This window comes from Camelina sativa, chromosome 18 (genome assembly GCF_030686135.1).
Source record: "Camelina sativa cultivar CO46 ecotype springtype chromosome 18, ASM3068613v1".
Lineage (NCBI taxonomy): Eukaryota > Viridiplantae > Streptophyta > Magnoliopsida > Brassicales > Brassicaceae > Camelina > Camelina sativa.
In genome coordinates this window covers 15469312-15484498 of record NC_141897.1, presented here as the reverse complement: position 1 = coordinate 15484498, position 15187 = coordinate 15469312, and the positions used below count along the sequence as shown (strand labels likewise).

Genomic DNA, 15187 nt, shown 5'->3' with positions numbered 1-15187 from the left:
AAAATTGGATACTCTAAACCATTGTTTGGATAGCTTTGTGTGCATCAGGGCATGCCGATGAAGAACGGAAAATACATAAACTGGGCGGAGCTTCCACCGGAGTTAATGTCTTCGATTCTGCTCCGTCTTAGTGTGGAAGAGATACTCGGCATCGCTCAGAAAGTGTGTAGATCGTGGCGACGAGTCTCTAGAGACCCCTGGATGTGGCGTAAAATCGACTTGCTGCTCCCAAGAACCCGGTTCTACGATCTCCAGGCCATGTACCGTCAAGCCATCGATCTCAGCTCTGGCGGCTTGCTGGAGATCAACTTTGTGGACATAGGGAGCGATTCTCTCCTCACTTACACCGCCAACAGGTTTCTAGGGTTTTATGCAAATTTCTTCTTGAAATATTTTGATTAATTGACCTTGACTTGATTAAATATATCTTCTAGTTTTTCATTAATAGTTTAAGTGATATGATTTGCCCCTAAATTGTGAGGATTATCAAGATTATAATTTATAACTGTTTCTTCCCATCACTTGAAACATTTAATTACTATTACTTGCTTTGCAAGTTTAAGAGGTCAAAAATTTGTTGAACGGTTCAGCATTTTAAGTGCATTCTATTTCGCAGTGTTCAATAAGGTTTACTTGGTGGTATATGTTCTGCGAGTAACTCATGAATAATTTTTACTTCTAGTCTAGTTTGATAAATATAATTGGAAAGATTCTATGAATGAAATTTTTGCATTTTAATCTGTTGCTCTCATGATCAAATCATGTTATAACTCTGTATTGTAAGTATTTGTAGATCAAGTAATCTGAGACGCCTTAGAGTTGTCGACTTCCTTGGAATAACGACAAGAGGGATTTTGGAAGCAGTCGTAAAACTCCCATTGCTTGAAGAAGTTGAGTTTTCATTCCGGCTTATCGAAGAAGAGCTTTTGAAAGGTGTAGGTCAGTCTTGTCCTAATCTGAGAACGTTGAAGGTATACGGCAATAGTTACGTAAAAAGTGGTGATGAGGTTGCTCTAGCGATCGCTAAAACAATGCCCGGTCTTTGCCACCTCCAGCTTTTTGGGAACGGATTTTCCAAAACCGGCTTAAAAGCCATATTTGACAACTGTCCGAACTTGGAACATCTTGAGTTACGCGGGGGAAGCGTGTACTTCAATGTTATACTTGTTGCTGATTTGGAGAAGCGTTATTCCGAGAAGATCAAAGTTGTGAGATCCTTATATCGCAGGGGTGAGTATGTACGTCGTCTACAACGTACGCACGACTCGTCTTGTGACTAGATAAGGATAAGCGGATTAGGTCATTGTGAAAAATGCAATGATGACAAGTGTCTCTAGGCTTGTAATTAATGAATTAACTCGTTCGTTCGTGCCCTCTTTTCAGTACGTAGTTTCGATAGACATGTGTTGTTTCTTTGGTCTTTTAAACTTCAGAGTAGATTTTTATCGTGTAAATTCCTTGTTAGAGTAAGCTTGATTGACCCAACATTAAAAATACTGTACGTATGTGATACTACGAGGACCAAATTGGAAACCAAACCCAAAACCAAAGCCGAAATAGGGGTTGATCAAAACTACCAAACGAAATTAACTCCGCATCAAAAATTCATAAATCAAATGGTTTAAGACAAATCCGACTTATATGTATAAACATGAACCATTTGACTGAAATTCATTAAAGATCAATAATTTTGTTAGATATACATATAAGAAAATTTAAATATACTAATAAATCTATAATATTAATTACTTATGTTTAATTTCTTATAAGCTTTTGGTCCAAAACAAATCGTACCAAAACAAAATTCAGTCCCTAATTAATAAAGCTATTTTCGGAAATCTGAAATAATCCAAAATCAGAATAACTTGAATCCTAGCAAACTGAATAACGAATGTCAACTCTAAGCCAAAAGTTTCAAGGAAGGTCATGAATATTTTTTGACTTTTGCTATTTGGTATTCGATTGTTGTTTTTCATATACATATGTTAGTTTTTATCAGTTTGTAAGTAAATAAAAAATAAAGGAGAAAAACAAGTGGCAAGTTGATAAAACAAACTTATAAAACTGGGGTTATGTTTTTTTTTTTCCAATAAATAGTAAAAAGTCTAAAAGTCAGATTTCATAACCTTTATAGGGAGGAATCTACAAATGCAAAATCTTGAATAGGTAATAAATTATATGAAATCTTGAATGGGTAATAAATTATATGAAATCTTGAATGGGTAATAAATTATATGAAATCTTGACTGGGTAATAAATCTTTTTTTTCTTTGGAAAGTCGAAATCCAAAAAACCACTTAAAATCTACGAACAATCTAAGGTCTAAAGTCTAAACCCACTTGAATTTCTTATTTCACAGATTTGACATTTGATCCTCAGAAATGACTTCGCCGTCTTCTACTTCCATGCCACCGTTGATGAAAGGCGGATAGCCGAAACTAGGCGGGTCTGACGGATTTCACGTCTTCGATTCCGCAACGTCTCAGCGTGACTTAGATACTAGACAACGCTCTGAAGGTGTGCAGACCGTGGCGACATGTCTCTAAAGACCCATCGATGTGGCGACATCACCTCGAACCAAAGGTGGTCGATCTTGAGGCCATGTCAGATCACTATTGGGGACTTGGAGCGATTCTCTCCTAACCTACATCGCCGACAGGTTCTCTTTTAATTCTATCCTTAACACTCGCAAGCAAATCGAGTACTGTCGTTGGTTTAACTGATAAGATATGTGTGTCGGGTGAGATTGTTAGATTATATGTTTTCAAATTGTTACCAGTGTTCTAAATTACTTAAGCGCTAGTCGTGAATATATTTTTACAAATATAAAATAATATAACAATATTGCACATATACGTAAAAACTAAAAACATTTAAAGAAAAATTAAATTCTAAGTCAAATGATGATAGAAGAAAAGTTTTTAAAAGAAAAACCATAAAAAAAAATGATAATAATGAAAAATCCAAAACTAAAACATAACGTAGTTGTTTGATTCCTCGTAAGTACGATTTATTATAATAGTAATCAAACTCGATCACCATGATTTGAATTTAAAAGAATTCTAATCATATGAGAAACTCGAGATCCATTCTTCTCATGAGAAACCTTGAGAATCGATTTTCCTTAATTTTTATTGAAATATTATTATTTTTTCTTTTTTATTTATTTTTATTCCGAGAAACTCGGTGAGAACCTACCAATGCACAATGACCTTACAGTTGTAATGTACTCTGATATTTAACATTCAGGGATTTTCTCAAGCAGTTGTACAACTTCTACTGTTTAAAGACCTAAGGTTTCAGAAATTTAATTATTAAGAGTCTCTAAAACTTGCATGCATGTCTTGTTCAAATCTGAATACATTGATGTTAAAAAGCCTCCCTTCCGTTAATTATAATAATAATGATGACGCAATAGTCAGTTTTGCAGTCTTGGAAATTCATATTCAAATATGTGAACGAGGGCATAAAAATAGATGTAAACTACAAAACTCGTATTGGAAATAAGTTATAGACACGCACACACTAAGATTGCAGCCTATCAGAATTACAATAATGCGCAGCTTGGAGAATTCAGTTTTACTGTCCCAAAGAGTATAGAAGACATTATCCCTAGTGATATACTTGTCGAGACCCCCAAGCGCATCCAAAGAAATCTATTGTGTTTAAGCTTCTGATGTTGTTCTCGGAAATCAGAATAATCATGAATTTCTATGTTCTAGCTGGTTTACTTTTTTGAAAGGGGCTAGATTGGAATTATGATTTGAGAATGTTTTTTATACCCATTGGGTTGACTGTGATTGGATTGTGAACATAATGAAAATAGAAGAAAAATGTCATTCTTCATTATATAATAACAACTCAATCATAGTCAAAGCGATGGGTTTTAAAAGCATTATAAAGTGAGAAGTCCAAGCTAACCCTATTCAAAAGACTGAACCAGCTAGTACTTAGACATTCCTGATCACACTAAGAACAACTTCAACATCATAAGAAGCTTGCATACTCAGAAGCTTTCCTTGGATTGTTAGGGGTCCTGAAAAAAATACCACTAGAGACAATGTCTTCCACCACCTTTGGGACTGTAAAACTGAAATCTCCATGTGGTGCATTATTGTAATTAATCCCGATTGGCATCAATGAAGGCTACAATCTTATTGCGCGACTTGAGGTTCTTCCATGTAGGAGTTACGTAGTAGGCATCCATTTTTATGACCTCATTCACATATTTGAATTTTAGTTTCCAAGAATTGGGAAATAAACTCATAAATAGATAGTTATCCGTGCTTTACATGATGGGAAAATGTTTGCGTAAACTTTAATGTAATTTGTTAGTTATAAAATAATAATAGAAGTTTTATTTAATTTACTCTATACATTTTATAAAATTTTACATTTCATTTACTTAGTTTCATACTCTGATTTCAACTCGTCTTCGGTGTATGATACAATGTTCAAATCCGTGAATCATATAAATTTTGTAAATTCCAAAAAAATAAAACAAAAACCCGTTTTTTTTTCCACAAATAAAACAAACCTGTATTGAAGCGCGGTCGTGTTTTAAAATCTCGATTTAACTTTTTGATTATTTTTTAGTTGTATATACTATATTGAATAAAATATAATATTTTTGATTTATTAAACTTTAATAAAATGTCACTGCGTTTATGTGCAGTGCAAAAAAAATGTTTAATAAATTTGATCTAATATTTTATATTTTTAAAATATAAGCAATGTTGTATCTTAGTTTTAAAATAAGTAATTATTAAATGATATAGGGATGCATATATTTAATTTTAGTTTTATAAATAAAATTAAGTTTTATAAATAAAATTAAGTTTTATAATTATTCTAAATAGTTTGTTACCCTTTCCTAAAGTTTATGAAACAATAAATGGAATCTGTTGAATAATTTTTAAATTATTATTTTATTATTTTGTAAATCAATACTTATTAAATTAATTAAAATGTAATGACATTTTTTACAATCTGCCACATGATATGATTAAATTTCTAACAATATTGTTTAAATAAGTTTATAGAGATATTACTTTAGTGAACTATGTGCGTACTATTCTTCCATGTAAAGTTTATTTTGCACTTTACGCATCTGTATATATCAGCGCGTGTAAGCATATAAACTAGTTTCAATATTTATGTTGACTTTCATACGCGGGGAGAGCAGAGAGTGAGCTTTGCGTGACCGCTTGAGAATGCAAAGCCAGACTATAGAAACACTTTGTCGAGTTTACATATTGAGGTTCCATTTTTTTTGTTTTTATCTTCTAGTTTATAAAATTAAACAAGCGACTCATGTAGTTGTGAACAAAATGAAAAGAAAAGAAAAGAAAATGTCATCCTTCATTATATAACCCAACTCAATCAGAGTCAAAGCAATGGGTTTAAAAAACATTCTAAAGTCATATGTCCAACGTACCTAACCTCCTCTAAAAGACTAGAGCAGTTATAATCTAGAGATCCTTGATCACTTCGAGAATAACTTTAACAACATAAGTAGTTTAGTCTCATAATTTTTCCTTGGATGGCTCGGGGGTCCTGACATGTATACCATTAGGGACATGCGTTCAATCACCTTTGAGACTGTAAAATTGAAATCTCCAAACAGTGCATTATTATAATCATGATTGCTCATAAAGGCTGTACGTCTTGAACTTCTTCCTAGTAGGAGTTATGTAGTACACATCCATTTTTAAGTAGGGGATTGGATCAGTGTCAAGAATGTAATGATGACAAGTTGTATTGACAACATATAAGTCATACGCCAATCCATGTCTTTTTTCTTTTGTTTTTGAATGTAATGTTAAATTATTTATATTCAAAACAAAAATACATTGGTACAACTTGTACATCCATTTTTTTAAAGTCTTTAAACAGAGTTCAACGGACTATAGAATCAATATCTAGTGCCTAGCCAGGTGAGTAAACCATTGCCAAGAGTTGATTTCTCATATGTTTGTCGATATGGTGAATGAGGTGTGGGGCAGTCTTCGGTAGCTCTCCATGTTTCCGACCATTACGTTCCTGCCAAATCGTGTAGACTGTTATCTGCAGAACAGAACAAACAAGATAACCGCCAATCGATGTCAAGCTAATAAAAAACTAAAAGGTTAAAAAATGTGAGGAGAATGAGACACAAGGTCTTTGTCCAGATCTTTAAAAACACTTCAAACCTTTTTTAACTTGTACATAATTTTATTGGTTGATTTTTTGAAAACAAATAAAATTTAAATTATATAAAATATATATATTAAAATATTATTTGAAACCCCATTTTGAGAGGATACTGATGGTGATGTTCTTATGTCAGTATGGATTTTGCTGCATTAATATAGGTTTTTGAAATGATTAAAGTAACATAAAATATTCAATTAATTTTAAATATGTTATTTAGGGCTGTGTCTCTTTATCATAACTTTTTATCCTATAAATATTTTGAACTTAGAGTAAGTTTTTACTTTGGTGGTTGTGTTTTTTTAACTAACACTTATATATGTTCATAAGTTAGGTAGTTTTTATTTATATTTACTGATGTGAATACTTCCGGAGTCAGTTCCAAACAAGAATCCAAAGCCAGAGACTTGTCCATCTGGTTGAAAAAACGCTTGTCTTAACAATGTCCTATGTGGAAGATGGAAGATGAGAAAGAATTTGGCAAATCAAAGAATCAAATCAAAGAATTTGGCTGATCCTATCTTACTTAAATCTCCGACTCAAGTACCCTCTGGAACAAGCCTGTTACGATTTCCCTTTAGCAACCATTGTCTTTTCTTATGTAGAAAACTTAACCAAAGATAAGCAAAATTGAAAACGAAAGTTTGAAAAGAGACGATTTTAGATGCAATGCAAAGGTACAAAAAGGGACACATAGCTTGCAACCTAATCAAATTCTTTAACAAGCCAACAGCTAGCAAAAAAACATATACACAAAGGCCTAATTAGTGCTTGAACAATTTGTGGAGATATCCATCAAATATGAGATAAAGCTGGTAATGATTGTAAGATGAGTAGCAACCACCAAGTAACATAAGAAAGACTAAAACTGCAATATTTGCTTGTGGGTCAGACCCTAATATCTAAATCAACTAATTTAACGACCAAAAGATCAACCTTTCAAACGAAATGTTCAACGAAATTTATCTCTAGGAATCACAGAGCAATGAACTTTACAAACACTAGAGCATCTTGGCATTGTAAGGAGTTCTTTCAGGAAGGCATCTTGGCCTTTTCGGTATAGTATATATCGAGCCTTAATTTCTCCAGGATTTTTGAATTCTTCAAGAAGTATCTTACTAGCTCTGCTTCTCCTTCATACCCTGCGATTGAACATTTCCATTCCACAAACTTGAGCGATGATACCAAACACTGGGGCACTGTTGAAAACATCACCTTTGGTTCTTTCACCTTCTTACCACGCATGGATCGGCCCGTAACCAATTCCTGCAAAAACAGAAGAAAACAAATTGACTAGAGAAATATAGACAAAATATTTTCACAAACAATATGCAAATATCAAAGGGTTACAGTTGTTCATTACCATTACTAAAGATTCTAGTTTTGGGCAGCTCTCAAGAAAGAGTGACAATAATACAATATCAGATGCGGTCCTTGAAGCAGAACCAGAAGCTGTGTTGGGAACACGGACGAACCCTCGTTCGGGCCAAGCTGAAGTTTTGATCAAGTGGAAAGGACTCCCTGACTACGAGTGTTCTTGGGAATGGGTCAACACAATCAAGGGGCAATTTCCACTCTTCAACCTTGAAGACAAGGTGAATTTCAAAGGGAGGGGTAATGATAAATATGAGGAGCAACATCCTCCTATTCTATATCAGTACGAGAGGAAGAAGAGAAGCCCAACAAGTGGCTAATAGCCCAATAACAGGATCCAGTAGGTCCAAGAGGAAGTAGTAGGCCTTTTGGAGAGATTACTCTAGTTTAATAATAATAATAATGTCACTGTCCTACGGCATTGTGGTCTCAACTGCTCTTTGGTGTAGAGACAAAGGATCAGTAGGGTTGGGTAGTAGTACTTAAGCGACAGGGGGGGTAAGAGAGTAGGCATAAAAGAATCAGAATACTTTTGTAAAGGGAGGGGAGAGACTCCGAGCATTCTCTCAACTTGTTACTCTTTGTCGCTACTAATAAAGAACATTTGTCTCTTTCTTTGGCTTTATTCTAAACTCACAACTTAAACGTATCAAAGTCCAAGCTAACCCCATTCAAAAGACTGAACCAGCTAGTACTTAGACATCCCTGATCACACTGAGAACAACTTCAACATCGTAAAAAGCTTACATACTCGGTAGCTTTTCTTAATGGGTTAGGGGTCCTAACAAATATAGCACTGAAACTGAAATCTTCAAGTGGTACATTATTGTAATCCTGATTGGCATTAATGAAGGCTGCAATATTAGTGCGCGTCTTGACCTTCTTCCATGTAGGAGTTATATAGTACACATTCATTTTTATGCCCTCATTCACATATTAGAATTTGAGTTTCCAAGACTTGGGAAATAAACTCATAATATTTGTTTGGAAATAAAAGCCATTCATGATGGTTGTCCTCACCTTGAACGTCTCGAAACCTTGACCCTGTCGGGAATCTAGAGAAGCTTTGTCTTGAGACGATCAAATATTTGAGACGCCCCAAGGATTCAACTGCTGATGGTTACCCATTTGATGATCCAACAGTCAGTTTTGGTTTGTCATGTCAATTGGCCAAATATAAATTCAAAGATGAGGACTATGGCTTTGTCATTATCAAGACTATACTGATGTGAATTCTCCAGGAGTTAGTTCCAAACAAGGAACCCAAAGCCAGAGCCGTATACATCTGGTTGACAAAACGCTTGTGTTAACACTGTCCTCTATGGAAAGATGAGAAAGAGCCTGACAAATGAGAGGATCTGGTAATTGGCTTATCCTATCTTCCTTAAATCTCCGACTCAAGTACCCTCTGGAACAAGCCAGTTTCGATTTCCCTTTAGCAACCATAGATAAGCAAATTGAAAACGAAAGTTTGAAAAAGATGATTCTTAGATGCAATGCAAAGGTACTAAAAAGAACACATAGCTTGCAACCTTATCAAATTCTTTAACAACCCAACAGCTAAGCAAAAATAACATATACACAACAGATATCCATCAAATATGAAATAAAGCTGGTAATGATTGTTACATGCGTAGCAACCACCAATTAACATAAATAAGACTAATATCTTATTTGCTTGTGGCTTAGAGCCTAATACCTAATATCAACTAATTTAACGACCAAAAGATCAACCTTCTTTAACGAAATGTTCAACGATAGTTATCTTTAGGAATTAGAGAGCAATGAATTTCACAAACACTAGAGCATCTTGGCATTGTAAGGAGTTCTTGAAGGAAGGCACACTTAGCCTTTTCGGTATAATATATATCGAGCCTTAATTTCTCCAGGACTTTTGAATTCTTCAAGAAGTATCTTACTAGCTCTGTTTCTCCTTCATACCCTGAGATCGAACGTTTCCATTCCACAAACTTAAGCGATGATACCAAACACCAGGGCACTGATGAAAACATCACCTTTGGTTCTTTCTCCTTCTTACCACGCATGGATCCGTCCTTAACCAATTTCTGCAAAAAGAGAAGAAAACAAGTTGACTAAAGAAGAAATATACACAAAAGATTTTCACAAACAATATGGCATAAATCAGAGGGTTACAATTATTTATCACCATTACTAAAGTTTCTAGTTTTGGGCAGCTTTCAAGAAAGAGTGGCAATAATTCAATATCAGATTTAGAAAATTGAACATTCAGACGGGATAGGTCACGGAACTGAAGCAATGCTGGTTCTGATTTCGAGTATTGAAAGATTTCCTGGTAACAGAAGTTAACAAGTAAAAACGAACGTTATGGTGAGAAACTTTCGTGGAAGAATATTCATATATATATATATAGAGAGAGAGAGAGAGGCTCAAAAGTTGAGATGTATACCTTCCAAATAGCATTGCCAATTACTAGCTCCCTGACCCTCGACATGTCGGTGATGATGTCATGAATCATGCTGCTACTGCATGTCCCACAGCCTAAGTAATCAATATCTAGTTTGGCAGAGGATCCCAAATTAACGAGAAAGTTCTTTGTTGAGGAGACCATAGCTTTCAAAGACTGGAGTAGAGGTGCATCAATCACAACTTGAGTGAGCTCATCAATATCGACTCTCTTTAGTGTATGAGAGCGCAGTTGTAAAACAGTTGTGTTATCATCATCATTCCAAGATCTAGTGATGGTTAAATCTTTCAGAATTGGAGAGCCTGAGATAAGTTTCTGCAACGTGGTCTTGTTAGGATAGGTATTATCTACTAGATGCATCATCTTCATACAAGGTAAGGAAACAAACTCAGCATTACTTAAGGAGACATCGCAGAGTAGTAAGTGTACCAGTGTCTCACAGGTATATAAATTCAGGGGCACCTGTATGTCATGATCGCTACAAAAACAAACATCAAGATGCTGAATCCTACACGTAGTCAAAACATCAATCCATGACGTGAGAACATAGATAGGACGATGATGACGGAAACCAAAACATAGCCGGAGTTTGCGTATCCATAATTCCCTGTCCCTGTGGGAAACAAGAAACCTTTCAACGAAACTCACAAAGGCATCAAAATTGGACTTGGAAAATGAATCTGACTCTTAAGTCCAAATCAGGAACCCATCGCCACAGATTTCTCCATCTTGTGGACAAAAGGCTTGTTCTGACAGCATCTTTGGTAGAAAGACAACAAAGTATTTCAGATATCAAAGGTTCTGGCAAACGGCTAATTCCCCCCTGAACTTAGTTGCTTTATCGTATTCATACACAAATCTTTGGAGTGTGCCTAAAACTACATTAACTTAGCTAAAATTTGAATTTTCCACATGAACTATCGAAATCAAGCCAAAATCATCAAATCGAGTAACAGTGTTATTGTTCCGTTAATATATGATGACTGGATGCCACTTTGGACCCTTAAACGACGTTGTTTTATTGTTTTAAGAAAAAAACTGAAGTAAAATAAATTTCAAAAACTCAAGGATCGAACCATAGAACTCTAACGCACGTGAGCAGGCGATTTAGCAGCTGAACTATAGTAACAAATAGTACATTTACAAATGTGTATATACTTACACGATGCAAGTTAAAAAACTAAGAAAAATAAAAGCTTATCTTTTCTTCTCCCCCCCCCCCCCCGATCTTCGTTTTCTTGTTTCTACGCACTTCTTTCGCCGCGTCTTCAACAATTGGGATATTTATGAAGATTAAGTTTTCTTAATTTCAAATTAGGATGTCATATATCAACTGCAGAGGTTAATTTCAAATTAGGATGTCAAGAGCTGAGATATTTATCACCCAATTCAATTTCAGTTACAATTTTTTTTTATATAAAATTAAGTTCAGCTATTAAGGATCGGATTTTATACAGGATTTTAATCAATTTTGATCTAAACTAACAAAAAATCCCAATTCTTGATCCAATCCATGAAAAATCAACAGTCACAGTCGCAATGTTATCGGAGAAGAGAAAACAAAAGCAGAGAAAAGGGTTTTCTTTTCTTTTATAATTTCTGCGTTGTCTTAGATATATTTTTTTATCCATTTCATATTTAATAAAAAGTTATGGTAGTTCAGCTGGTTTTCTGGTTAGTCGTAAGTATTAGAGGTCGGGGGTTCAACTGTCTATTCTTAAAATGACGTTGATTTAATGGTTTTGGTTTGATTTCGATAGTTCATATAGAAAATTCAAATTTTAAAGCAACGTTCAGGGGGGAATTAGCCGTTTTCCCTCTTATTTTGTCTACCCATCACCATTTTATCTCTTCACGCAACTAATCTGCATTACAGATTCGAATCAGTTACTGAGTCATACGAAACACTAGGCTTCTTGCATATCAAAAGTAAAGCTGGATGCTTTTATAAAAAGTTCCCACATAGATAGAATTCACAAAAAACCCTAGCTTAGGTTAAGTTAGGGTTTTTCAAGGATTTCTGAAGATTGACTAAAATCATACACTTTCAAAATCAAGCAACGAGAAGAGGAAGAAGAACGTACCGGAATGGAGTTTAATTAGAACGGCAGATCAAAGTATCAAACCCTCCACACTCATCTAGCTAAGCTTATAGAACCCTAATAACACTCTGAGATTTAATGGCGCCTTTGAATTCGCCTTTTCGACTCCTTTCCCTTTGACGTTTTATCTCTTTCGTTGGTGTGTTGATGAAACGGTGTGTTGTGTTCCTCATTGATTTAATTGGCTTCTAATTAAATTGGACCAACTTGTTTTCTCCGGTCTAGACTGATATATCCCGAAGATAAATTTGGTCCAATGCAAAAACATATCGGATTATATAAACCATTCAACCAAGAAAGAACCAAACATCCATTTGGACATGTCCGGAAATGCACTATTCTGTTCAGAATCCTATATAAACTGGCTTTAATGCTAGGAACGTGACTTTGGAATCATTACTGGTTATTATAAAATTCCTAAGATTATATGAAAAATGTTATATAATTATCAGTAGCTTAATCAAAAGACGAAATATCCAAAAGACGCATAAAAGCATTATCCATCAAATAACTTAATACAACAAGAAACCAAACCAAAAGACACTGGAAGGGGCTTGAATCACACACTAGTTCAACAATTCTATCAAGCTTTTGACTTGGACCACACAAAACACCTAGAACTGCTCTATGTAGCTGCAGTTTTTTGTTTCTTGGGCATGCGGTAACCACCAACAACACAGGCATGGTCACGCTCAAAAGGCTCCAGAGTCACCTGTTCCGCTGGCCTAAACTGCTCCTGCTGCAGCTTCTTCACCTCGCTCTGGAAGACTACTTCTGCTGCGACTGTAGAGTCGATACAGTTGGCCTGAATAGAGAGCAAACATGTTTATTTAGTGTCGGACGTACAAGTGATTAATGGAGGGAATGTAATGAGAATTAGAGTAAGGATAAGAGTACCAACCTTGATTGAGATAACAAAGTGTCCTCCAGTTTTGAGGAAAAATGAGGCATTCAGGGCCACGATTCTAGCCTTCAAGAGTTAGGCAAATAGATGGGTTTTAATTAAAAAAAGAATCATAAAACAGACAACCAAAAAGAGCCAAAGAGCGACATTAATGGAGAAATCCCTGCAAGCTCAATCATTAAAGCTACTACAATTGAGTTTCTCTAGAAACAATCAAAACACATATTCTCTTTAAAAAAAAAAGCAATGTTGAAAACTTCATGTAATAAATTTAATGATAAAATGTGTAGTATAGAAATGGAATTATAAAGTATAGGGAGTCCTAGAATTTGTATAGTGTAAAACTGAAGATCTTCCTTTTAAGGGAAAAAAAGAAAACGAGTGAAAAAGACTTTGGGACTTAAAAACGAATTTGCAAGTTCGGAGCAGCCAACTTGGTGGCCGAAAACAAACAAAATACGGTAAAAAGATTCAAAGTAGCATCAGAACTTGGAGTTTGCAACATTCATAATGTTCTGAAGGGGAATCCAAGTAAAATCATCATCTGCCGATTTCATGTACTGATTTTTTTTTTTAAAAACAAAAAGATGCAATGCAGTATAAAGTAAACTTTGTGGATATAAAGATAAAAAGGCAACTTCGAATGAAATAAAGAACCAAACCTGATCTGGTTGAGCAACATCAGAGAATATAACATCAACCATGCCAACAAGCATTCTGTACTTAGAAGGGTGTCTAGCATCTTCAATGATTGGAATAATATTAGTTCTCTTCTTTGCCATGTTCACCAAATCTCTACCACTTCTATGAGAAAACTCAACAGCGTAAACACATCCCTCCTACAATTCATAAAGCACATATAAGCCACAAACAAGAGAAAGAAAACAACCTGAGAACTAATTATTTGATGACAAGAGTCATGGAGTGGTAATAGGTTACACTTACAGGGCCAACAAGATCAGAAACATGAGAGACAGTGGTTCCAGAAGCAGCACCGAGGTAAAGTACTTTAGCACCAGGTTTCTACAAAGATTTTAGCAATGAACAAATTCAAAAACAAGTCACCCAAAACAAGAGAGTCAATAAGTTATGTGTATAGATGTGACTTACGATCCAAATGTTATCAACACCACCAAGAATTGCAGCAGCTAACTTAGATCTAAAAGGATTCCAAACTCTGTATTCAACCTTAGTTCCATCTTCATTCTGCAAAATTCAAGTAGACATACTATAAGAACAAAACCAACAACAAAAACAATCCTATTCAAATTTCTATTTAGAAAGAACTGAAATCATCAGTTATCAAAGCCAAACCGTACCGGAACAGAGATTCTCTTTTCATTGTAAACAGCTTCACCAGGAACCAAGTTCTTAGTGACAAGAGCATCTTCTTTACCCTTGGCAATAAACACTCCTGCGTGTCTGTGAGGCTCCACAATCACTTTGCTTCCTCCTTTCATTCCTCCACGTCCTGGCCCTCCTCTTCCACGGCCACGGTCACCACCACGTCCTCTCCCGCGAGGCCCACCACGGCCTCCTCTGTCACCACCACGGCCTCCTCCTCCAAAGCCTCTGCCACCTCCAAAACCTCGACCACCTCCATCTCGTCCCCCCCTGAATCCTCCACCACCACGTCCTCCTGATCATAACAGAGCGTAATTAAGAATCTCTACTTTAATCTTTGAACTAGATTGAAACAGTAAAGACACAAAAGGGTCAAGACTACAAACCCTAAAACTCAATTTAAACTACATAAACCGTAACAAAACGAATTCAGACTTGACAAAAATCATATTTTTGAGTTCGAACAGGGTTATATACTATGGAGGAAGACAGAACAATAAAGATATAAACTTTAACTAGGGTTCTTACCTGTAAGTGGGGGTCTCATATCTGCTAGACTAAAAGTGAAGAATGAGAGACGAGAAAGAAGGCAAAAATGAAAAAAGAGGTATGCGGTGGTGGCGGATTTATGAAGCCTCTGTGTGTTGCTTTTATATAAAAGATTTTAGGGCTTTTAGGGTTTATGCTAATGCTTGGATAAATTTTCTTATATTTATAATTTGGCCCTTTGATTATTTAGATCTTCAACATTTTGTCTTGGGTTTGATATGTATTGGATCCAGATATATATTGGGCCGGTTTCTCTGGCCTAAAGTTGGTTATTTA

General features: G+C 35.3%; 1 protein-coding gene, 1 non-coding gene and 2 pseudogenes across 3 annotated transcripts; 1 reads left to right on the top strand and 3 right to left on the bottom strand.

Moving 5' to 3' along the window:
* The first annotated feature begins 57 nt into the window (after positions 1-57).
* Positions 58-1280, top strand: LOC104763404 (putative F-box/LRR-repeat protein 9 pseudogene; annotated as a pseudogene).
* A 7936-nt stretch (positions 1281-9216) lies between these two features.
* LOC104763403 (F-box/FBD/LRR-repeat protein At1g51370-like) lies at positions 9217-10896 on the bottom strand (annotated as a pseudogene).
* A 1641-nt stretch (positions 10897-12537) lies between these two features.
* LOC104761256 (rRNA 2'-O-methyltransferase fibrillarin 1) lies at positions 12538-15060 on the bottom strand. 2 transcript variants are annotated; one of them, XM_010484306.3, is made up of 7 exons: positions 14891-15060; positions 14338-14657; positions 14129-14224; positions 13964-14041; positions 13681-13857; positions 13016-13084; positions 12538-12919 (listed from the first exon to the last, which is right to left on the bottom strand). In XM_010484306.3, exons 1-7 carry the CDS (start codon positions 14907-14909, stop codon positions 12740-12742), a joined length of 939 nt encoding a protein of 312 aa, XP_010482608.2. In that variant the 5' UTR covers positions 14910-15060; the 3' UTR covers positions 12538-12739. The 2 variants fall into 2 exon arrangements, with proteins under 2 accessions (XP_010482608.2, XP_010482609.1); XM_010484307.3 differs by having other exon boundaries at positions 13016-13079; positions 14891-15044.
* Positions 13497-13568, bottom strand: LOC147922940 (small nucleolar RNA snoR60). Its single transcript, XR_015589950.1, has one exon. It is a non-coding gene; the product is annotated as a small nucleolar RNA snoR60 (small nucleolar RNA).
* Positions 15061-15187: the final 127 nt, after the last annotated feature.